This window comes from Choloepus didactylus, chromosome 2 (assembly GCF_015220235.1).
Source record: "Choloepus didactylus isolate mChoDid1 chromosome 2, mChoDid1.pri, whole genome shotgun sequence".
In the NCBI taxonomy this organism is placed as follows: Eukaryota; Metazoa; Chordata; class Mammalia; order Pilosa; family Megalonychidae; genus Choloepus; species Choloepus didactylus.
In genome coordinates this window covers 12,013,262-12,040,369 of record NC_051308.1, presented here as the reverse complement: position 1 = coordinate 12,040,369, position 27,108 = coordinate 12,013,262, and the positions used below count along the sequence as shown (strand labels likewise).

General features: G+C 36.8%; 1 protein-coding gene and 1 non-coding gene across 4 annotated transcripts in view; one reads left to right on the top strand and one right to left on the bottom strand.

Moving 5' to 3' along the window:
- SYTL3 (synaptotagmin like 3) overlaps window positions 1-27,108 on the bottom strand; it is a 125,845-nt gene that overhangs the window by 61,171 nt on the left and 37,566 nt on the right. For all 3 annotated transcript variants that reach the window (XM_037820655.1, XM_037820671.1, XM_037820662.1), the window contains one exon: window positions 16,668-16,732. In XM_037820655.1, the coding sequence (XP_037676583.1) occupies window positions 16,668-16,732 (65 nt within the window). The remainder of the gene's footprint in view (window positions 1-16,667; window positions 16,733-27,108) is intronic.
- Window positions 13,454-13,560, top strand: LOC119528319. The gene has a single exon (XR_005215627.1). It is a non-coding gene; the product is annotated as a U6 spliceosomal RNA (small nuclear RNA).

The following is a 27,108-nucleotide window of genomic DNA, read 5'->3' as shown; positions in this document are numbered from 1 at the left end:
GACATACAACAGCAGATCTCAAGAGGCAGAAGAAAACACTCAGGATCTGGAGAACAAGACACCTGAAATCCTATACACAAAAGAATAGATAGGGAAAAGAATGGAAAAATATGAGCAACGTCTCAAGGAACTGAATGACTACATGAAATGCATGAATGTACATGTCATGGGTGTCCCAGGAGGAGAAGAGAAGAGAAAAGGGGCAGAAGCAATAATAGAGGAAATAATCAATGAAAATTTCCCAGCTCTTATGAAAGACATAAAATTACAGATCCAAGAAACACAGCGTACCCCAAACAGAACAGATCTGAATAGGCCTATGCCAAGACACTTAATAATCAGATTATCAAACATCAAAGAAAAAGAGAGAATCCTGAAAGCAGCAAGAGAAAAGCAATCCATCACATACAAAAGGAAGCTTGATATGACTATGTGTGGATTTCTCAGTAGAAACCATGGAGGCAAGAAGAAGTGGGGTGATATATTTAAGATACTGAAAAACTGCCAACCAAGAATCCTATATCTGGCAAAACTGTCCCTCAAATGTGAGGGAGAGTTTAAAATATTCTCTGACAAATAGACAATGACAGAGTTTGTGAACGAGATACCTGCTCTACAGGAAATACTAAAGGGAGCACTACAGACAGACAGGAAAAGACAGGAGTGAGAGGTTTGGAACTCAGTTTTGGGTGATGGTAGCACAGCAATGTAAGTACACTGAACAAAGATGACTGTGAGTATGATTGAAAGAGGAAGATTAGGAGCATGTGGGACACCAGAAGGAAAGAGGAAAGATAAAGACTGGGACTGTATAACTAATTGAAACCTAGAGTGCTCGACAATTGTGATAAAATGTACAAATATGTTTTTTCATAAGGAAGAACAAATGAATGTCAACCTTGCAAGGTGTTAAAAATAGGGTGGGATTGGGGGGAAAATACAATCAATGCAAACTAGAGACTACAATTAACAGAAAAATTTTATCATGCTTCCTTGAATGTAACAAAGGCAATATACCAAAGCTAAATGCATATAAGAGGGGGACATAAGGGAGAGGCATGGGACTCTTGGCATTGGTGATGTTGTCTGACTTTTTATTATCCTTTAGTTTAATGCTATCTTTCCTTTTGTTGCTTCCTAGCTGTCATGTTTGTTTGTTTGTTTTTGTTTTTTGTTTTGCTTTCTTTTCTCTTTCTCTTTTTCTCTCTACCTTCTTTGACCCGTCCTCCTGCTTTGTGGAAGAATTGGAGAGATCCTTGTATAGATAGTGGTGATGGTGGCGAATACATAAATACATGACCATACAGGGAACCATCAATTGTTTACTTAGGATGGAATGTATGGTGTGTGAACAAAACCATCTTAAAAAAAAATGGGTTGAGGTAGAAACCTTGAGGGCACTACATTGAGTGAAACAAGTCAGACACATAAGGACAAATATTGCAGGGTCTAACTGATATGAACTAATTATAATATGTAAACTCTTAGACATGAAATATAAGTTACCAGAATATAGAACGAGGCTAAAGAATGGGGAGTGGTGCTTATTATGAGCAGAATGTTCAACTAGGTTGAACTTAAATGTTTGGAAATGGACAGAGATGACAGTAGCACATTGTGAGAATAACTAACAGTGCTGAATGATGCATGAATGTGGTAGAAATGGGAAGCTCAGAGTCACGTATGTCACCAGAGGCAAAGTTGGAGGTTAAAAGATGGAAATGTATAAAACAATGAACCTTGTGTTGGGCAATGTCCATGATTAACTGTACAAATATAAGAAATCTCTTTCATGAACCAGAACAAATGTATGACACTATAAGTAGAAGTTAATAATAGAGGGGCATATGGGAAAAAATATACCTATTGCAAACTATATACTACAGTTAGTATTTTAACATTCTTTATCAATAGTAATAAATGTACCATACCAATACTATGAGTCAATAATGGAGGGGGGGTGAGGGGTATGGGAGGATATGAGTTTTCTTTTTTTGTGTCTTTATTTCTTTTCTGGAGTAATGAAAATGTTCTAAAAATTGAAAAAAAAATAATTGTGGTGATGGATGCACAGCTGTACTGGGGGCAACTGATTGTACACTTTGGATCTTTGGATAATTGTATGGTATGTGAACAATCTCAATTAAAAAAAAAAAAAACATTTGACCTAAAAATCCCTGGGCATGTAAAGACTCCTGAGCCATTCTGAAGGGCATTTTATTCCTTAGAGAAGTTTTGAGCTTAGACAGCACTGGGACCAAGCCACTACCTCAGGATGAAAGAATATGAAGTACACAGCTATGAATCAGCAACTAATGCCTTGCAGGAGAACAAAAATTAATAGATTTATAATCCTGTCGGCGCAAAGTATCTCTCACCCGGGGTTCTACAACCAGACATTACTCTTGTGCTTAACTGCAGGAGAGAAAAATAATTTTTCCCTTTAACTGAGTTACCTATGTTCTATCAGTAGAAATTCTGGACAGCTTCCATGCTAAAAATAATCCTCAAAGCTGGGCAGTAACTCTTCCACTATGATATACATAAAAGTTGATGATTTCTGACCCAGGTTTGTTGAGTACCTGGAGATAATTGGGAGTAAAATGATTTTTGGCATCTTTTGGTTATCTCTAAAAATGAATATGGGATTCTTAAATTCAAAATAGCCTCTCATTTGATTTCAATATATATATGCAGCCCTTTTAAAAATTATTCAAATAAAGAGATGGTTTAATGGCCAATTGTCATAACACTCACTGGAAACTACCAAACTAATCAATAATTTGTCCTAAACATAAGAACACATGAATCCTTAGTTCAGAAATTCTATTTTACTTAATTACTTCACCTTGGTTTCTCATTCTATTAATTTAAAGAATAATAATAATGACGGTTATTAAAACATTGTTGCATTTTATCAGCAGAGCACCTAGAGCAGAGGGCAGCAAACTTTTCTGTAAAGGACCAGATAGAAAATTTTAGGCTTTGCCAGCCATAGGGTCTGTGTGCAACTACTCAACCATTATAGTGCAAAGGCAGCCAAAGTCATAAATGAGTGAGCATGGCTGTGTTCCAATAAAAATTTATTTGCAAAAATAGGTGGTAGCCAGATTTGACCTGTGGACCATAGTTTGCCAACACCTGATAGAGCAGGGATTATTAAGGAAAATAAAATATTAACCAGCTTAACAACTTGTAGACTAACCATGGATCCCCCTCTATTCTAAAAGCAATGGATCAAATCCCAAAGAAGGTTCTCCCCCTCCTAAGAAGGTGGAATAGGGAGCTCTAGGATTTAGTTCATCCTCCAGGGCAGCTAGTAAATAACCAGAAACGGTCTGGAACAACTGTCTGGGGGACTCTAGAGACCAGAAGAACACCATACACCATCTATAGAAGAGTGGAAGGAAGAGACTGATAAATTGCGGTGATGTTCTGTGAGCAAAACTCTCCACAGTGTGGAGGCTGGTGCCCATCCCCCACTGGCAGGGCAGGCAGGCTCAGGAGCCACTCCCTGGCTGGAAACAGAAGCTCTCTTCCCCAAGAATGTTTCAACCCCACCCCTAGCAGGGGTGGAAGTGGGGCTGATTGAGAGATAGTAACTTCTTGGGGCAGAGGGAAACATTGGCTAAAGGGTGGCTCTTCCCCAAGAGAAGAGGGAGACAATGCCCAGCACAGTTTGCTGCTGTTGATTAGAGATTTCAGATTCCAGGATCTGGGATCTGAGGAACAGTTTCAACCCATCCCAGACAAAAGCAGCTGGCAGCCTCTATCTCAACTATGTCCCTGGCAGGGGCCTAGTCAGCTGAGAGTTAATGGCACAGTATCACTGTAGGACTGAGGGGAACAGTTGGCTGGAGAGCACCGTCTGCTGGGCATTCCAGGAAAGCACCACTTCAGGGAGCCATCAGAGAGAAGATCAGCATTCTTTTGGATATCCTTCACCAGGCATTTTGGAACCAATCTACACCCCCTCTGTGGGTCCCTGGGCCTGTTTTAACTGGAACAAACTGACTTGGGAAAGTCCTCTCTGAGAAGAGCCCCCTCCCAGAATTAACCCACTGAAAGAGCAGTTAGAGGTAATGAAAGGAGTATTAAAAACATATAGAAGCAAATAGAAAACCAACAGAACAGATCAACCTTCCAAGAGGAGGAAGAGGGGAAAAGAAGCTTTCTCCTGGGGTGAAACAATTGCAGAAATAGTGCAATCTCAAAAATCGTACCATACACCCAGGGCAAGAATCAGATGAATAAGAGCTGAAATGGTGTCCAGAAAACCTCTGTTAGCTGGGAAGGCACGTGGCTGGAGTCTGCTGATCCTTTGCTGCCGGGTTCTGGTTTCAGAATGACTTTCTCCAAACTATCTCTGGGCTAGCATCTCCAAACGTCTCCAAACACCTCTAAGTGTCCACTCTTTTTTTTTTTTTTTTTAATTAAATTCAGTTTTATTGAAATACATTCACACACCATACAATCATCCATGGTATACAATCTACTGTCCACAGGATGATAACATAGTTATGCATTCATCACCACAATCTATCTCTGAATATTTTCCTTACATCAGAAAGAACCAGAACAAGAATAAAAAATAAAAGTGAAAAAGGAACACCCCCATCCCACCCCATTTGTCCTTTAGTTTTTATCCCCATTCCTCCACTCATCCATACACTAGATAAAGGGGGTGTGATCCACAAGGTCTTCACAATCACACTGTCACCCCTTGTAATCTACATTATTATATGATCGTCTTCAGGAGTCCAGACTACTGGGTTGGAGTTTGGTAGTTTCAGGTATTTACTTCTAGCTATTCCAATACATTAAAACCTAAGAGGTGTTATCTATACAGTGCATAAGAATGTCCACCAGAGTGACCTCTCGACTCCATTTGAAATCTCTCAGCCTAAGTGTCCACTCTTGAGCTCTCTTAAGTACTTCAGAGAATTAATCAAGACCCACCCTGAATGGGTGGGGTCCACATCTTCATTGAAATAATTTAATCAAAGGTATCATCCATAGTTGGGTGAGTCACATCTCTATGAAAACACTCAATCAAAATGTTCCCCCCAACAAGACTGGGTTAAAAGATCATGACTTTTATGGAGGACATAATATATCCAAATTGGCACAATCAGTAAAGGTGACTAAAGCAGTAAAAACAAAAACAAAAACAAGAATAGGATATGACATATAAAAGCCAAAGGATAAAGTGGTTGAAGTAAGTACTGCCTTTACAGTAATAACATTGAATGTTAATGGATTAAACTCCCTAATTAAAAGACACAGATTGGCAGAATGGATTAAAAAATATGATCCATGTATATGTTGTCTACAAGTGACTCATTTTGGACCTAAGGACACAAATAGGTTGAAAGTGAAAGGTTGAAAAAAGATACTCCACGCAAACAGTAACCAGAAAAGAGCTGGGGTAGCAATTCTAATAGTGGACAAAATAGACTTTAAATACGAAACTGTTAAAAACACACACACACACACACACACACACACAAAGGACAATATATATTAATAAAAGGGGCAATTCACCAAGAAGAAATAAAAATCATAAATATTTATTTATGCACCTAACCAGGATGCCCCAAAATACATGAGACAAACACTGGCAAAACTGAAGGGAGAAATAAACTTCTCTACAATAAGAGTTGGAAACTTCAATACACCACTCTCATCAACAGACAGAACATCTAGACAGAGGATCAATAAGGAAACAAAGAACTTGAGTAATATGATAAGTGAACTGGACCTAACAGACATATATGGAATGCTGCACCCCAAAACAGGACATACGTTCTTCTCAAGTGTGCATGAATAATTCTCCAAGACAGACCACATGTTGTGTCACAAAACAAGTCTCAATAAATATAAAAAGATCAAAATTTTACAAAGCATCTTCTCTGACCATAATAGAATGAAGCTGGAAATCAAGAAGAGGCAGAGAACTGGAAAACCCACAAATATATGGAAGTTGAGTAACACATCCTTAAATAACCAGTGGGTCAGAAGAAGAAATTACAAGGGAAATCAGTAAATATCTTGAGATGAATGAAAATGAGAACACAACACATCAAAACCTATGGGATGCAGTGAAGGCAGTGTTGAGGGGGAAATTTACAGTACTAAATGCCTATAAAAGAAGAAAGAGCTAAAATTGAAGTCTTAACTGCAAACCTATAAGAACTAGAAAAAGAACAACAAACTAAACCTAAAGCAAGCAGGAGGAAAATCAGAGTAGAAATAAATGAAATTGAGAATAAAAACAATAGAGAGAATTAACAAAACCAAAAGTTGGTTCCTTGAAAAAATCAATTAAATTGGCAATCCCTTAGCTAGACTGTCAAAGACAAAAAAGATGCAAATAAATAAAATCAGAAACGAGAGAGGGGACATTACTACTAACCCCAAAGAAATAAAAGTGACCATAAGAGAATAATATGAGGAACCGTATGGCAACACATCAGACAATTTAGGTGAAATGGACCTTTCTTGAAATCCACAAACAACCTACATGACTCAAGAAGGTAACAGAAGACCTCAACAAACCAATAACAAGAGATTGAATTAAGTCATCCAAAATCTCCCAGAAAAAAAGCCCAGGACAAGATGGATTTACAGATGAATTCTAGCAAGCATTCCAAGAAGAATTAATACCAATCCTGCTCAAACTCTTCCAAAAAATTGAACAGGAGGGAATGCTACCTAACTCATTCTATGAAGCCAACATCACCCTAATACCAAAGCCAGATAATGATACTACAGGAAAAGAAAAGTACAGAACAAGTTCTGTAATGAATATAGCTGCAAAAATCCTCAACAAAATATTGCATATCAAATCCAACACCACATTAAAAGAATTATACACCATGATCAAGTGGGTTTTATTCCAGGTACACAAGTGTGGTTCAACACAAGAAAATCAATTAATGTAATATATCACATTAACAAATTGAAGGAGGTAAAACCACATGAACATCTTGATTCACACGGAAAGGGCAACTGACAAAATTCAGCATCCTTTCTTGATAAAAACACTTTGAATCACAGGAATAGAAGGAGACTCCCTCAACATGATAAGGGGCATCTATGAAAAACCCACAGGTAACATCATACTCAACGACTAAAGACTAAAATTTTCCCTCTAAGATCTGGAGCAAGACAAGGATGCCCATTGTTCCCACTGTTGTTCATCGTTGTACTGGAAATTCTACCTAGAGCAATTAGGCAAGAAACAAGAAATAAAAGGCAACCAAACTGGAAAGGAAGAAATAAACCTTTTCACTGATTACAGGTAACATGATCCTATATTTAGAAAGTCTCCAAAAATTTACAACAAAGCTATTACTACTAGAGCTAAGAAATGAGTTCAGTAAGGTGGCAGGATACAAAATCAACACACAAAAACCAGTAGTGCTTCCACACACTAGTAATGTGCAATATGAGAAGGAAATCAAGAAAAAAAAATCCATTTACATTAGCAATAAATGAATCAAATATCTAGGAATAAATTTAACCAAGGATATAAAGGAGCTATTCACAGAAAACTACAAAACATTGCTAAAAGAAATCAAAGAAGATTAAAATAAATGGAAGGACATTCCATGTTCATGGTTGGAAAACCAAATATTGGTAAGATGTCAAATTTACCTAAATTGATTTACAGATTCACTGCAATTCCAATAAAAATTCAACAACCTCCTGCAGAAATGGAAAAGCCAATCATCAAATTTATTTGGAAAAGCAAGGGGTACCAAGTAGCCAAAAACATCTTGAAAAAGAACAAAATTGTGGGACTCACAATCCCTGACTTTAAAACATATCACAAAGCTACAATAGCAAAAACAGCATGGTACTGCATAAAGATAGATAAATTGATCAATGGAGTTGAATTTAGAGCTCAAAAATAGATTCTCAGGTCTATGGTTAATTGATTTTTGACAAGACTGCCAAATCCACTCAATGGGGACAGAACTGTCTCTTAAACAAATGGTGGTGAGAGAACTAGATATTCATATGCAAAAAAAATCAAAGAGGACCCGTATCTTACACCTTATACAAAAATTAACTCAAAATGGATGACAGACCTGAATATAAGAACAAAGACCATAAAACTCCTAGAAGAAAAACGTAGGAAACATCTTCAAGATCTTTTGGAAGGACGTGGGTTCTTAGACCTTACACCCAAAGAACAAACAATGAAAGAAAAAATAGATAAATGGGATCTCCTCAAAATGAAAAATGAATTTTGTGTTTCAAAATACTTTGTCAAGAAAGTGAAAAGGCAGCCTACTCAATGAGAAAAAATAAATAGAATTCACATATCCAATAAGAGTTTAATATCTAGAATAATATAAAGAAAGCCTACAACTCAACAATAAAAAGACAAATAACCCAATTAAAAAATGGGCATTGAATAGACATTTCTCCAAAGAGGATATACAAATGCCTAAAAAGCACATGAAAAGGTGCTCAACACCACTAGCTATTAGGGAAATGCAAATCAAAATCACAATAAGATATTATTTCACACCTACTAGAATGGCCACCATCAAAACAACAACAACAACAACAAAAAAAAAAAACAGAAAACTACAAGTGTTGACGGGGATGTGGAGAAATAGGAACACTTAATCACTGCTAGTGGGAATGTAGAGGTGCAGCCTCTATGAAAGACAGTTTGGTGGTTCCTCAGAAAGCTAAATATAGAATTGCCACATGATTTGGCAATCCCCCTACTAAATATATACTCAGAGGAACTGAAAGCAGGAACGCATATAGACATTTGCACCTGATGATCACAGCAGCATTATTCACAACTGCCGAAAGATGGAAACAACCCAAGTCACCATCAACTGCTGAATGAATAAAGAAAATGCATATATACATACGGAATATTATTCAGCTATAAGAAGAAATGAAGTCCTGATAAACGCAACAGTAATGAATGAACTTTAAGGACATTATGTTTAGTGAAATAAGCCAGACACAAAAGGAAAAACATTGTATGGTCTCATTAATGTGAACTAATTATAATGAACAAACTCTTGGAGTTAAAATCTCGAGTATAGGTTATCAGGAGATAGAATGAGGGTACAGAATGGGGATCTGATTCTTAATTTATTCTTTTTTTTTAAATATATTTTTTCCCTATATGCCCCTCTATTATTAATGTCTAGTTGTATTATCATACATTTGTTCTGGCTCATGGAAGAGATTTCTAATATTTGTAGTTAATCATAGACATTGCCCACCATAGGATTCAGTTTTATACATTCCCATCTTTTGACCTCCAACTTCCCTTCTGGTGACATATATGACTCTGAGCTTCCCCTTTCCACCTCATTCACGCACCAATTGGCACTGTTAGTTAGTCTCACATCTTGCTACCAACACCCCTGTTCATTTCCAAACACTTAAGTTCATCCTAGTTGATCATTCTGCTCATACTAAGCAACTGCTCCCCATTCTTCAGCCTTGTCCTGTATCTTGGTACCTTATATTTCATGTCTATGAGTTTACATATTATAATTAGTTCCTATCAGTGAGACCCTGCAATATTTGTCCTTATGTGTCTGGCTTATCTTAATTTATTCTTAATTTAAAGAATTTTTAATAAGGTTGATTATAAATGTTAGGAAATAGAAGCAGTGATGGGAGCACATTATGTAAGTGTAACTAACAGTGCTGTAGTATGTGTGTGATTGTGATTGAAAGAGGAAGTTTAGGGTCATGTATGTCACTAGAAGGAAAACTAAAGGATAAAATATGGGACTGTACAACATAGTGAACCCTGTTGTGGATGATGACTGTGGTTAATTGTACAACTATAAGAATGTTCTTACGTGAACTAGAACAAATGAAAGTCACTGTTATAAGGTGTTAATAACAGTGTGGTATATGGGAAAAATATAACTAATGCAAACTATGGACTATAGCTAACAGTGATATTCTTTCATAAATTGTATCAAAGTTACTATACCAATAATAAGTGTTAATAACAGGGGAGTATAAGGATTATGGGATTTTTCTTTTTGGAGCAATGAGAATGTTCTCAAATTTATTGTAGTGATGAATGTGTAACTCCGATTATACTGAGGGCCACTGATTGCACACTTTGGATGGATTTTATGGTTTGTGAGTAAAACTGTTTTCGTTTTTCTAAACAAAACAAAACAAAGAAGTAAGTAGGTAGTGAATGGTCAGGCCAATTCAGGACCAAAGATGTAAGTTGCCTAAGGTGACCTTATTGTCAAGGGGTGGGAAACAAGGCATGGGGATGGTGAGAGAGGAGGAATGTTGGTGGCTCAGAAAGCATGACGAAAATCTCATTTTCCCAGTTAGGTGTTTGAGATACCAAAAAAAAAAAAAAAAGTCTGGATTGAATTGATTGATACATGCCAAGTGCCTTGGACAATCTAATCAATTCCATTATTGAGTTGCTACTAGGTACAAAACTGTGCTGGTTTGAGGCTGTAGGATGGAACCTTTTGATTGAATGTTTCCATGGAGATGTGACCCATCCAGCTGTGGGTGAGACCTCTGATTAAATTATTTCCATGCAGTTGTGAACCCGCTCATTCAGGGTGGGTATTGATTAGTTTACTAGAGTCCTTTAAGATTAGAGCTTACAGAGAAAAGGAGCTCAGAGAAGCTGAGAGAGACATTTTGAAGAGAAGCTAAGATATGTAATCTAGAGTTTGCCCCTGGAAGAAACAAGGAGAACCCACAAGAGCCGACACAGAGAGAGATGCTTATAAAATGCCCAGAGACATTTTGGAGATAGCTGTTGAAACCAGATGTTTGGAGATGCTAAGAGATGAAACCCAGAGTTTGATCCAGAGAAACTAAGTGAGAATCCACAGATGCTTAAAGACAACGCCACTGGAATCAGGAGCAGAAATCAACACAACCCGGGACAAACGACCAGCAGACACCAGCCACGTGCCTTCCCAGCTGACAAAGGTGTTCCAGATGCCAATGGTCTTTCTTTAGTGAAGATATCCTCTTGTCAATGCCTTAGTTTGGACACTTTTATGGCCTTAGAACTGCAAATTTGCACCCTAATAAATCCCTTTATAAAAGCCAATCCATTTCCGGTATTTTGCTTTTGCAAACCAGAACAAAATCCAAAAGCATCATGAAATCAAAGATGAGTAAAATTGAGAATCTGTCTCAGGAAGATTATTACCCAGAAACATTGGGGGAAAACAAAAGGTCTGAAGGTGAAGGTCTTACTTCCACTGTGATTAATCATAAAGTCTGACTTGCTGGTCTCTGTTCTGCTCAGTTTAAACGGACCAGGCTAAAACGCTTTCAGGGACACTGCAAGCAATCCAATCAGCTGGGAAAGTCACTTCTGGGTCACACATTCTCCCTTTTGGTTTTGAATTTCTGTTGTCTTTCCTCTTAAGAAGAGTGATAAAAAAACATTAAACGGAGTAAAATGCCACATTTTCTTTAGAATAAGACAAAAGCATACACAAATTTTTTTTATCTTGGATGTAAAGGTAACTACATAAAGACAACCTTTCATGAAAGTTCTACCAGTACCATAGTATCTTTTGCCCTCAGGGGCTACTAAACACATAAGCTAGGTGCTCCATTGGTAACTTACAGAAGTCTTTACAGAATCATCCTTGTACAATCCAACTATTGAATGGCGGGGGCAGGTTGGGGGTGGGTCTTTACTGAGAGGAATGGAGGTAGGGCATTTAGATAGAGACATCTAAATATTTACTGGTACCTGTTTCTTTTAATTCCTGATCCTCGAGTGCTTCAAACTGTGTGTGAGCTTGAGTATGTAACACTGTGAAAACCATATCCAACTTGAAGAACTAAATCGCTTTTACTACTGAGAAGGAGGGATAAGAGTTGATTTCCTTTAAAATTACTAAACATAGCAATAGTCCTGGTTAGATATGCAACGGATCATTAAGACAATTTTCAGACACTAGGTTAAGGTTCAGCCTCCCTAAATTATTTTATTTCCCAATTATTAACAATAGAGTGAAGGTGAGAAATAGTTTACATATTACAAATAATTTTTAAACGTGAAAAAGTTTTAGGAAACTGACGTTATCTTTCCACTTTTAAGTTCAAACTTTAAGCAGTAAAATGTCATGGCTGTAAACAACAAAAAACAATCAAAATATCTGCATGTTACAGCAAATTGCCAGAAGAGGGCAACATCTTTATATGCTTAGCGGGTGCTGAAAGAGTAATGATTGGTTTTTCAGTTTCGGTTTTCCAGTTACTAGTCATTTCAGAAATTTCCATCATAATTGTTTATTAACTTTGCTACTTTACCAGGGGCATTCAAACTTTAATATGCATAAACAGAATCATTTGAGGACTTGTTAAATATACACTCTTGGGCCCCACCAGCCCCCACTGAATCCACATCTCTTTGTGTGAGGCCAGGAACTTGAATTTGAAACAGCTTGCACCTGATCCAGGTTCAGGTGTCCCAAGAGCCACATTAAAAACCCTCTGCCCAGGGATTGCCAAATGTCCACTATGGAGAGACAGAAGGTGACAATCACTTGGAGAGATTCTAAAGACACCTGGTACATCCGTACATTTTGATAATTCTGATGTGCTACCGTTGAACCATTACTATAGCATATAAGGAATTATTTTAAGATGACAAAACTAAAAAAAAAAAGAATTATAAAATCTTTGAGAAAAAAATGCCAAGGTATAATAAGAAAAATAAAAAATTTTAAGCAAATCAAAATGTTTACAATTTTTTTTGCACCATCTCCCTGCATGATGAGGAATTGGAACTTAATTTTTTTTAACAGTTCTCAAAGCAGCACAACAAATCCTGCCACAATTAATTTCTATTACTCTTCATTGGATTATTACTTTACCCTATTTACTTCTAAGAAAGTTTTGGGAGCATTTATCTTAAATAGCACATGTCTAATTGGACCACTAAAATAGAGGTAAGCAAAAGTATACAAAAAGGAAATTGGGTGACAAGGGCATAAATGATTCCTGGCATTGCTTCAGCTTCACATTAATTTAGCTCCGGGTTCTGGAGACCAGAAAGGAAAGGAACTCTAGCTAAAGCACTGTTGCTGGGCTCGACTTTATTTAACATCACCTGTTATCTCCAAACAATCGTATCCTTGATTCTTTCATTCATTCACTCACTCGCTCATTTAATGTAGCGTGAGTAGGGAGCATCAACTTTGGGTTCCGTGTGACAGAATCCCCTTGGAACAGGGGCTGGGGTACCAAGTGGAGGGTACCCCCCTCCAAGGTGGTGCAACCTCAGTGGCCCCGGTTGCAAAGCAATGGGAAAGGGCCTGATTATGTAACAAGCAGCACTGGAAAAATTGACTATTGGCACACAAAAAAATAAAATTAGATCACTCCTCCTGATGAATTGTGCAGAGATAAATGTAAATGATGCCATAAAAATTTGAAGAAAATAGTGCTTGCTTCAGCAACACTTACACTGAAGCTGGAACAATACAGGGAAAATTTGTTTGGCCCCTGGGCATGGATGGCATGCCAGTACATGAAGTGCTCTGTTTTCACTCAGAGGACAGAGAGGAGACTATTGACAGCTGTTATCCTGTGTTGGGGGTAGGGGGTGGAAAACCCGGCAGATGAGAAGCAGGAATGTTAAGGAGATTTAAATTAAAATAATATTTTCTCACCATTTAATGTGAAAAATTTTAAACATACAGAGTACTGGAACGCTACTATGAATAAAGCTGGATAAACATTCTTTAAAAAATTAAGAGAAAATAAATGTGGATCTTTAACCTTTCCCAAGATAAAGAAGGATTCTCTAAAAATAAGAGCAAAGAGAGAAATTATATAGGAAAAAGATTTGACTATACACAAAAAAACTTGTGTCAAAAAACGTAAAATTTTAAAAAGAGACTACAAACTAGGAAGATACATATGCAACAAACATGACAGAAAGGGCTAATAGCCTTAACACTTACAGAGAATCAAAAAGTAGAAAATATTCTATTTCATTAAATTAATTCAAATGAAAACAACAAGACTCCATTTTGGCCTACCAATCTGCCAATCTGGTTTTACCAAATTTGACAGTTTTTTGTTTTGTTTTGTTTTTAAGGATAATTCCTACTGATGGTAAGGGTATACCCATTCTGGAGGGAATGTTTCTAACCTTTGATCTTGTCCGTTTCTAGAAACAGACATACCAAAGATTTATCTACAAAGATATTCATTGCACTATTAATTATTATTTTAATAATATTATAATACTTCCTAAAATGTAACAGAAAGAAAAACTGGAAACTCCATAAGTATCCAAAGAAAGTGGTTTGCTTAAAGAAATGATGGCACAATCAGTGATGGATTGAGACTCAGTCAGCAGTAATCATATATTAAACGTTGGAAGAGATGGAAAAAATATTTCTTCATGTAATGGTTTAGGAGGTACATCAGTATATAAAACTGTATATATATAGTTCGATCCCAATTATGTAAACACATTAGCTCGAATCACATGAAATTGCCTCTATTCAGTCTTTTTTTTTTTTTAACTTATAAATGTCACACACACACACACACACACACACACACACACACACACACAAATACACACCCATATACACCCAAAAGAACTTAAATGCCAAAATGTTAACAATACTTCTCTGGGTAAAGTTACTGTATTTTAAACATCACTTTTTATGCTTTTCTTCATTTTCCAATTTTTAAAATGAATATATATTACTTTTATATTCAAAACAAAATCACAAAGTATGGTGAGAAGAGGATTCTGACACACTGTCAGGATAGCGTAATTCCCAGAAGGGAACTGGACAAAGCACATCAGAAGTCTTTCAAATGTTCATACATGTGACCAATTCTTCTAAGAATCTAACAGAAGGAAATAAACAGAGATGCCAAGATATCTGTATAAGATGCTTATCACAGGGTTATCTGTAATAAGAAAAACCAAATTCAACTAAATACTCACTAACAATAGGGAGAAGATTAAATAAATTTAATAAATAAATGCATCCATATGATGTATTTTACACAGGTGTGACTAAATTTTGGAAGAAGTTTTAATGGCATAGGAAAATGCTTATGTTAGACTGAATTTTTAAAGTAGGATAAAATCTATATATAAAGTCTGATCCTAAATATGTTCAAAAAATTGACCAGTCTGTATGTGCACATACATATGCACCTGATCACCTAGAAAGAAGGCTGGATAGATAGAGATGTTACCATATAAAAACATAAAATTAACAGTAGTTTCAGCTAATGGTAGGATTTTGCTTTATTCTGTATACAGTTGTTTCTGAAACATTCTACAATTTGTATGCATTACTTCCATAATCAGAAAATAAATAACTGCTACAGCACCCCCTGAATAAGGTCATCCTTGCCCGTTACACATTATCCAATGCAGGTTGCTCTTTGACAATATGCACATCTATGTCTGAAAAGTTATCCTCTTATCTTTGACAGCTCATATCCTTTGACATGTCACTTCTGTAACCAAAGAACAGTTAGTTCTCTCCGTGGTTTTGAGTTCTAGCTACTGATTACACTTATCATTCTTTGCAAATACCCTGTAAGAAATTCATGGTACACAGACCAAACACATATTTCTACTTGTATCATCACCATACATGCTAAATTCTAATGATATTCACTTATTGTGCCCTTCAGTTACTCATTCAATTACTAATTTGAACAAGTACCATATTGTGCTTGGTGCTGTGAGGGACTAACGAGATTTAAAAAGAACAGTTCTTGCTTGTGAAAAGAAAGAGAAGGGCACGAATAATTGTATAAGGAACTTTGCAACAAGTGTAGAAGAAATGTACAAACCAACAGCAATCTGGTGTTTCAGAAGAGGGAGAAATCACTCCTAGGAGCAGGAAATTAAGGACACCTCCAGGAGCTTAAGCTCTAAAGGAGGGGAGGTAGAAACAGGTAGAAACGGGCACTGCAAGCAAAGCTGACTGTAGTAAATTGAATTGTGTGCTCCCTCAAAAGACGTCCACGTCTTAATCTGTACTTGCGTGGGTGTGACCGCATGTGTAAATAGCACCCTTTGAAGATGTGATGAATAGTTAAGGCGTGGCCCAGCTGCATCAGGGTGGCCTTAATCTGTATTACTGGGGGCCTCATAAAGAAAAGATAATGGAAGCCAGGAGTCAGAGAAGCCCACTCACAAAGAAGCCGGAAGCCAGCGGAAACCGGAAGTCAGCGGAAACCGGAAGCGCAGACATGAGGAGAGAGGGATGGCCACGTGAGGAGAGGCAGAAGTGCAAGCCAAGGAACCTCAAGGGTTGAGGTCAGCCAGCACTAGAACACTACAGCCTGTGGGGAGGAAGCACAGTCTTCCCGATGCCCTGATTTGGGATTTCTGGCCTCTGAAAACATGAACCAATACATTCTTGTTTAAGCAACTCACTGTGTAAAATTCAACATAGCCTGTTGGCAAACTGAGAAAACAGTGCACGTGTGTGTTAAGGTGTAGAGGCAGGACAGCTTAAACAGATAGAACAATAAGACCCGATGGAGAGGTCTATGGACCAAGGGTTGTAAAGTTTTTTTTATTCAAAAGTCTTACCTCCAGATATTTTTAAATTCAGGAATATATCATTTTACTTTAGTAAACATTTTAAGTTAAGAGCATTTACCTTCAGCTGGAAATTTCTTGGCTCGTTCCTCAAAGAACCATTCCCCAGTTTTTATTTTCACATTTCTGAAAAGCAAGCAGAAAGGAAGGCTCAGACAGAATACATATGAAGGGGGCTGTATTCTGCTCATAAAAGGGAGGTTGGTGGTATCAGAAAATATTAGTCTCGGAAGGGACTTCAATCTTCTGGCCCAAATCCCTAAGTTCACAGATTTTCTGTAGGAGTAAGGTGATTTGACTACTTAGCAGCAAAGCTGGGGAGTTGCCTCCTTCTATACATGTTACCCCATAGATAATACATATATAATGTATACATGTTAACATGTACTTGTGCCCCACACATATCAAGTATTTAATATTTTCTGAATGAATATACAAAGAGAAATCAAATTGCCATCACAATGATCAATTTCTCATGTTAACAGTAGGAAGCAATTACATGAGACATAAGTTACAGAAAAATTCCATACTATCTATCAAGCTAGGAGGGAGATTATCCTTAGCTTAGGTTAAGTTTAGTTTATGTTTACCACACCATATGCCCAAAGCCAATGAGGTGAAGCTACCTGAGAAGGTTCCTGGGTGCACCTGAAGCCTGGAAGATTGTGCTTAGATGCAGAGTTCAGGGATGAGGGTCAGAGTGGACCACCCCAAGAAAAGGGGAAATAATCTCTTCTTGGCCAGTGGGGCTGAGGGGATCTCCATAGAGCAGGCCTATATCTCCTACCACTTTACTCATGGGTAATAGCAAACTTACCATAACTGCTTGAAACCAAAGCCCTAAAATGTGTTTTATTCTTGTCAGCTGCCAACTTTCTAGCAAAAACCAATACCACATTCAACCTCAGAAAGGTAGCTTGTTAATATCCTTTTAGGACATTAAAAGGTAAACACAGAGATATTATAAATTGTTCACACCCCTAAATTAACATGCTACAAAACTTGTCAATTCCTTGGTTATAGAAGTTTAGGAAAAATTAAAGCTTCAACTCATGGCAAATTTTCTCCTATGAATTATTTACTGAAATAAGTTCTTCATTAGTTTCTTTTAGGCTAGAATATATGAACTTGATGGGTATTTTTTAAGTTAATGTGGATACAAATACTGTTAATTTAAGTAAATTTACAAATGTATGCTAATCAACATATTTTTAAAAAATACCCTCTCTTTCTCTATGGAGTTTTAGTAATTGTCACAAGAAAGCAATCAACTTTCTTCTCTTAATCTGATTGTAAACTATAATTCTCTGCTCAGAATAAATAATTATTCCCAATGCCTAGTGACTAGACCAGGAAAACATTTAGAGAGCATTTATAAATATCTGAACAGAATTTTGATCATCAGTGAACACCATTCAGAGCCCAAAATAGACAAACTATTCAACCATGATACATCTCTAGAGAGCTAGGAAAAAATTTGCATCTACAAATTCAGAAACTTGAGTATCTATTACATGGACACAATACATCTTAAGGAGAACTCAGGATTCCAAGAAAAGTTCCTCCCTCTAGCGCTTGTAGGCCAGCAGAGTGTTTTGAGAGATTAATGGGGCAGTAAATTTGCTCTCTTTGAAGTACCACGCCCACCAATCATTTCTATTTCTGAGGATGCTCTTCCATCCTTACAAGCAGGACAAGGTCTAATCATCAGATCAGGTGAACAGGAAAGCAAAACGGAAGCAAATGTACTTCATTTCCTCTTAGTTTCTGGAAGGTATTTTTCTCTGGTCGTGGTGATACCCTCCAGCCCATTGCCTTTGAGAGCAAAGGCGTTCGTGTATGAGACAGCTGCTGGGGACTAGAGGGGCTGCTCCCTGGAAAAGAGGTCAAGGCCAAGAATTCAGCAGCCAATCAAATCATGACCCCATCTCCAGTCCACTGAGCTAACCAGACTCAGGCCAACGGTGGTGATAAGTGAACCCACACACTGACACATGATTATGAAAAATGAAAAACAGTTAAGGGGAGGGAGGAGAGGAAGGTGGGAAACCCTCAGTAAATCAGCATTGCCAATTATTGCAAAAGGACTCCTCTAGCCCACTGCTTTCAGAACTTATATGAAAAGCAGATAAATTAAAACACCAGTCACCTAGTGCTAATCATCTGCTATAACCATCCAATCATCTACTGTAATCCCAAATGATTGTTTAGTGAAGTTTAAACAGTAGCTAATTTGGCACTTAAGAGACTTGGGCACAAACTCACAGGTCTCTTGGGCTTATCTGTGATTAAGACTGGGAGGATAAAGATACCACAGTCTAAAATCCCATGGTGAGCAGCTGGCTCCTACATTTGAGGTTGTTTCCTTTGAATGCTAGATTTGAGCTTGACACTCCATAACCACCCATTGCATAAGCCAACATTACATATTACGTTTCACAAGGACTCCCTGTCCACATCAATGCCAAGTTTAAAAAGGTAAACCATTTGTTGTTCTTGTTGTCTAAGATATAGGTGAGCAGATCTGGCTTTGGGGTCACCTGCCGTGACACAGCCCTGGTTAGTACCAACACAGGGAGCCATGACTGACAGTAACCAGAAGAAGCATTTATTAGTTTTCCCCAAGTGATTAAATCAGAATTTAGCTTTTAAAGCTTCTCAGACATTCTATCATCTCAGCAATAGGTTAATGCTTTTAAATTATCAGCATCATGACATGCTTCTTTAAGACTTTTTTCCAATCAACCAAGAAATACCTTTTAAAAGGTAGAACCTAGGGCAGTGGAGAGAGCACAACCTACGCTGTCGGGAGAGCTGAGCTCGGGGTTTGACTCTTCCAGTAACTACGCAAGTCTCTGCTTAAGGGACATGATAATTGTAAATGCCAAGCACAGGCTGCATGAATGTCCGCTAATAAACTTCTGGAGGTTTCAGCATCCATTTTCATAGCCTTGAACTCTGCTAATGCTGTCATTTTGCTAGCAAATGAGAAATAAGTATTGAAAAGCACATTGTAAATGCTAGCACACAAATGTTCAGTAATAAGATAAATGGAGGACATTGTGAATGTGATTAATCCCACTGAATGCTACTTTTGGGAGTGAGTGAGATGGGAGTTTATGTTGCATATATGTTTCCACCATAAAGAGAGAGAGAGAAACAATAGAACAATACCATTTTGGTAATGGGTGGTAGCACTGGTAGCACAACATTGTGAATGCAATTAACAGCACTAAATTATATATTTGAATGTGGTTAAAAGAGGAAATTTTAGGTTGTAGTTGTATATATGTTACTGGAATAAACAATTTTTTAAAAGCCATAGGACTTTACAATACAACATGTAAATATGGACCATAATTAATAGTACAATTATAATAATAATTTTTAACAACTATATGAAGGTACCACACTAATGCAAGGGTATTAATAATGGGTGGGGCAGTATATGGAAATTATATTTTATGCATGATTTTTCTGTAAACCTACAATTTTTCTAAACAAAAGAATGCAACAAAAGAGAGAGAGAGAGACAAAGACAATTAAATGTAATACATGACCCTAGATGGATCTACTAAAGGCCAAGAAAAGGTCCCAAAGGACATTTTTGGGACATAGAAAAAAAATGGAACACAGACCATAAGATTTATATCAATGTTAAAGTTCTTAAACTTGATAACTGTAATTAGGGTGATTACATAAGTGAATATCCTTGTTCTTAGGAAATATACATGGAAGTATCAAGTGTTCAAGGAGCATGAGGAATGCAATCTGCTCTCAAATGTTCAGAAAATAGAGGACTAAATAGGCAGACAGAAAGAGAGATAGGTAGATAGATAGAGATAGATGGATTGATTGATAGATTTACACAGCACATATGGCTATGTATCCGGTATCTAGGGGAAGGGCTATATTGGAGTTCTCTATGTGGGTTTTGAATTATTTTTGCAACTGCCCTGTAAGCTTGAAATTATTTCCAAATAAAAAGTTGAAGGAAAGACGATGTCATCAAACATTGAAACAGAAGACATCCCCTGAAAAAGACTTCCCCAGAGATTCAGCAAATACAAGGACAAATTCCACTTGCTTAGAACTCTGGAGGATGGTAGAGACTGAAGAAGGACTCCACAAATGCTGAATCAAAGAAAGAGAAAAATATCAGTTAGGAAACTACCATCCCAGAGCAGCTGGTCCTCTTCTCTCCCTGTCACTTGGTCCCACATAGCTTGGAAAGTCTCCACTGACAGCAGCCCAGGACCTTCCCAGTGGAGTCACAGACTACAGAGGAACTCACACATATCAAGGGGCAGGGACCCAAGAACACAGAGACCCAGGGCAGAACACAGGCCACTGAGAAGTGCTGCACAGAAAGGGGTACTCCAGGTGGGGGTGGGGAACCAGAGAAGAACAGCAGCAGCCAAGTTCTACACTCATTCAATCCAGGTACTGCCAGTGGGACTCCTCAAATGCAAAATGGACTTCCTGGAATGACTCATCTTTCTGGGTTGACCTCCTCTGGCTCCCTGGGGCAGGATACCCTAACAGGGAAGAAACTGGAGGCAGGCAAGTCTTGCAGAGGGAGAAAAAAAAAATCAAAAATGGTGGGAGCATTAACAGAACTTTTTGTAAGACTGGAGGGTCCCAGAACTGAAAAGTGTAAGGAAAACAGGACACGAGTGAAGGAGAGAATTTAATCAAACCATAGGAGATGGGGAGAAAATTCTATACAAAAACAAACAGAACATAACAAGATTCCCAGAAAAAGAACAGAGGAAAGGAAGCTTTCTCCTGGAAGTGAAGGAATTATGCAAAAAAGTACAATCTTAAACATTTTACCATATACGCAGGGCAAGAAACAGATGAAGAAGAGCTGGGAAAATCTGATCAGTTAAACTCAAGCTATTCTAAAGGTCTAGAATAAGTTGGACCAAGCAACAAAGAAGAGCCTTAATACAAAGCCAATCAACAAAACACTAGACAAGAGGGAGAAATGGACCTTCAGAGTGAATGCATCAGGAAAACTAAATGCCTAGACATCAGCAAAAAAAGTTACACGCTATACTAAGAAACAGGAATATATGGCTCAGTCAAAGGAAGAAATTAAACTTCAGAGGAGGCAAAATTTGGAACAAATAATTACAAGTTAAAACAAATCTCCTAAATCAATTCAAGGAGATGAAAGGAAATAGGCACAAAGTGATAAAGGATATTAAGAAGACAGTGTGTGTGCATAGAGAAAAATTGGAAATGTAGTAGAAATTATGAGGCTGAAAGGCACAATAATAGAGATTAAAAATACACTAGAGGCATACAACAGCATATATAAACAGGCAGAAGAAAGAATCAGTGAACCAAAAGACAGGGCAACAGAAATCATACAGTCGGAGGACAGAGGGAGAAAGAACAGAAAAAAAATGAGTGGTGTCTTGGGGATGAGAGTGAGAACAAAAAACACACAAAAACATGTGTCCCGGAAGAGAAGAGAAAGGGGGCAGAAAGAATATTTGAGGAAATAATGGCTAAAATTTTCCCAGCTCTTGTTAAAGACACAGATATACATGTCCAAGAAGTATAATGTACTCAAAACAGAATAAATCCTAAAGACGTACTCTGACATGCATACTAATCAGAATGTCAAATGCCAAAGATAACGAGAGAATTCTGAAAGCAGCAAGAGAAAAGCAACTCATCATGTATAAGAGACTTTCAATAAGACTAAGAGCCAATTACTGACAGAAACCACAGAGGTGAGAAAGGCATGTGGTATGAATAATTAACGGTACTGAAAGAGAAAAACTGTCATGCCCCAAAATTTCTTTTATCTGGCCAAAAGTGTCATTTAAAAATGAGGGCGAGTTAAAATATCACAGATAAACAGAAACTTAGAGTAGTTCATCAACAAAGGCCTGCTTTTACAAGAATTACTAAAGGAGTTCCACCAGGTTGAAAGGAAAAGACTGGAGAGGTGACTTGGATAACGAAGAAGATTCAGAAATATGTATGCGTGTCAAAGGAAGTTGGCATTTTTTCAAATTAGTAGATTATAGATGGTAGAGGCATCAACAGCAGATATAAACAGGCAGAAGAAAGAATCAGTGTAACCACAAGAAAGTATTTTAAAAATATACAGAAACAAGAAATGAGAAAGGATCAGTCAGAACATCACAAAAAATCAAAATAGAGAAAAGGAGATTGCAATAAAGGAAAAGAAACCCCCCCCCCCCCACAAAAAGATATGACACATAAAAACCAAAGGACAAAATGGCTGAAGTAGTACTGCCTTTACAGTAGTAACACTGAATGTTAATGGATTAAACTCCCCAATAAAAAGACACAGATTGGCAGAATGGATAAGAAAGGATGATCTAACAAATACATGTTTATAAGAGGACTAACTTTAGACCCAAAGACACAAACAGGTTGAAAGGTGAAAGACTGTAAAAAGATATTCCATGCAAATGGTAACCAAAACAGAGATAGGGGTAGCTATTACTAATCTAATATTGGACAAAACAGACTTTAAGTCAAAAGCAGGATATAAGAGACAAAGAAGAAGAAACTATGTATTAATAAAAGGGTCAATCCACAAAGAAGAAATAACAACCATAAATATTTATGCACCTAACCACAGTGCCCTAAACTTACATGAGGCAAACACTGGTAAAATGAAGGGAGAAATAGACCCTCTACAATAATAGATGAAGGCTTCAATACACCATCCTCATCAACAGATAAAACATCTAGACAGAAGATCAATATGGAAACAGACAACTTAAATAATATGATAAACAAACTAGCCCTAACAAACAAATACAGAATATTGCACCCCCCAACAACAGGAATATACATTCTTCTCAAGCACACATAGATCATTCTCCAGGACAGATCACATATTGGGTCACAAACAAGTTCTCACAATTTAAAAAAGACTGAAATTATACAAGGCATTCATCCTCTCACTATAATGGATAAAACTGGAAATCAGTTAAAAGGCAGAGAACTGGAAAATCCACAAGTTTATCGAAGTTAAATAACACATCCCAAAACAATCAGTGAATCAAAGACGAAATTGCAAGGGAAATCATATATATCTGAGGACAAATGAAAATGAGAACATAACATATCAAAACTTATGGGATGCAGTGAATGGCCGTCATGAGGTGGAAATTATAGCCCTAGATGCTTACATTAAAAAGAAGAAAGAGCTAAAATCAAAAACCTCACTGCACACCTGGAGGAACTAGAAAAAGAACAGCAAACTAATTCCAAAGCAAGCAGGAGGAAAGAAATAAACAATTGAGAGAATTAACAAAACCAAAAGTTGGTTCTTTGAAGAGATCAATAAAACTGGCAAACCCTCAGCTAGACTGACAAAGAAAAAAAGAGAGAAGATGCAAATAAATAAAATCAGAAATGAGAGGGGGCATTACTACTGACCCCACAGAAATAAAAAGGATAAGAGGATACTATGAACAGATGTCTGGCAACACATCAGACAATTTAGACAAAATGGGCAATTTCCTAGAAACACACAAACAACCTACATTGACACTAGAAGAAACAGAAGACCTCAACAGACCAATTACAAATAAAGAGACTGAATCAGTCATCATAAATCTCCCAACAAAGAAAAGCCCTGGGCCAGATGGATTCACAGGGGAATTTCTACCGATAATTCCAAGAAAAAATTAATAAAATCTTGCTCAAACTCTTCTAAAAATTGAGCAGGAGGTTACCTAACTCATTCTATGTGGCCAATAGCACCCTAAAACCAAAGCCAGATAAAGCTACTACAAGAAAAGAAAATTATCACCAATTTTTCTTATGAATATAGATGCAAAAATCTTCAACAAAATACTTGCAAATTGAATCCATCAGCACCTAAAAGAATTACACACCATGATCAAGTGGGTTCTATCCCAGGTATGCAAGACTGGTTCAACACAAGAAATCAATTAATGTAATACAGCACATAATAAAATGAAGGGATTAAAAAGGTATCATCTCCACTGACGCAAAAAAAGGCATTGACAAAACCCAGCATTCCTTTCCTTCATAAAAACAGCTAGAAAAGTAGGAATAGATGGAAACTTCCTCTACATGATTAAAGGCGTCTATTGAAAAACCCACAGCTAACATCATATTCAATGGCTAGAGACTGAAAGCTTTCCCTCTAAGAGCTGAAAGAAGACAAGGATGCGCACTGTCACTACTGTTATTCAACATTGTACTGGAAATTCTAGCCAAAGCAGTTAAGCAACAAAAAGAAACAAATGGCATCTGAATTGGAATGGAAGATGTAAAATCTCACTATTTGCAGATGACATGATCCTATAAAAGAAAAATGACAACAAAGCTACGAGCGTTTAATAATGAGTTTCAATAAAGTGGCAGGATACAAGATCACATAGCAAAAAATCGATAGGGTTTCTGTACATAGTTATGAGCCATCTGAGGAGGAAACCAAGAAAAAAATCTGTTTGCAATAGCAACTAAAGAATCAGATATCTAAGAATTAATTTAACTAAGGATGTAAAGAATTTGTTACACAGAAAACTACAAAATATGCAAAAGACATCAAAGAAGACCTAAATAAATGGAAAGACATTTCATGTTCACAGATTGAAAGACTAAATATTGTTACAAAGACATTTCTACCCTAAGTTATTGTATATTTAATGCAATCCAATAAAATTCTAATAGCCTACTTTTGCAGCAATTGAGAAACCAATTATCAAATTTATTTGGAAGGGTAAGGGGCCTGAATAGCCAAAAACATCTTGAAGAAGAATGACAAAAGTCAGAGGACTCACACGCCTTGACTTTAAAACATATTACAAAGCTACAGTGGTCAAAACAGCACGGGTACTGGCACAAGAACAGACATATAGACCAATGAAATCAAACTGAGAGTTCAGAACACAGACCCTCTCAATCTATGGTTAATCTATGGTTAATTCCAAGTCACTAAATTAGGAAAGAATAGTCTCAGCAACAAATAGTACTGGAGAATTGGATATCCATATGCAAAAAATAAAAGAGGACTCTTATCTCACACTATTTACAAAAATCAACTCAAAATGGATCAAAGATCTAAATATAAGAACCAGAACTATAAAATTCCTACATGACAATTTAGGGAAACATTTTCAGGATCTTATGTTTGGCAATGGTTTCTTAGACTTTACATCCAAAACACAAGCAATGAAAGAAAAAGACAGATAGGACTTCTTAAAAAAAAAAAAAAAAAAACTGTTGTGCAAAGGACTTTGTCACAAAAGTGAAAAGACAACCTATTCAACAGGAGTAAATATTTGGAAACCACATATTTGATAAGGGTTTAAAATCCAGAATACATAAAGAAATCCTACAACTCAATAAAAAGACAAACAACCCAATTTAAAAATGGGGCACAAGACGTAAATTAGCATTTCTCCAAAGAGAATACACAAATGGCTAAAAGCACATGAAAAATGCCTATTAGGCCAAGAAAATCAAAATCACAATGAGATATCCACTTTATATCCCTAGAATGTCTACTAATTGAAAACACAGAAATTACAAGTGTTGGAGAGGATATGGAGAAATAGAAACCACTCATTCATTGCTGGTAGGAATGTAAAATGGTGCAGCCACTATGAAAGACAGTTTTGACAGTCTCTCAGAAACTGAGTATACAATTAACATTTTGACCTAGCAATCCCACTTCTGGGTTTATATTCAGAAGTTAAAGCAGGGACACGAACCAAATATTTTCACACTGATGTTCATAGCAATATTATTCACAATTGCCAAAAGATGGAAGCAACATAAGTGTCCATCAACCAATGAATGGATAAACCAAAATGTGGTATATACATGCAATGGAATATTTTCAGCCATAAAAGGAATGAAGTCCTGATACACGTGACATGGTTTGAACCTTGTGGACATCACGCTGAATGAAATAAGCTAGACATGAAAGAACAAATATTGTATAATCTCATTGATTTGAACTAATTATAATAAGCAAACTCATGAAGTTAGAATCTAGAATATAGGTTACCAGGGGATAGATTTTTGTTAGAGAATGGAGAGCTGATGCTAATATGTACAGAATTTCTAATTAAGTTGAATGTAAAGATTTGGAAATAGATGTTGGTGATGGTAGCACATTATTGTGAATATAATTAACAGTGTTGAATTATATACGTGAATGTGGTTAAAAGAAGAAACTTTAGGTTGCATACATTACTAGAATAAAAATTAAAAGATAAAATGTAAGACTGTATAATAGTGAATCCTATTGTAGATGATGGGCTATAGTTAATAGTACAAGTATAAGAATGTTATTTCATGAATTGTAACAAATGTATGATACAAATACAAGGTAGTTATAATAGGGTGGTATGTAGGAAAAATACATCTAATGTAAACTATGGACAATAGTTAATATACTATTTTAATAATCTTTCAGGAAATGTAACAAAGTACTCTTTAAAAAAAGTACAATTATTAAAAGT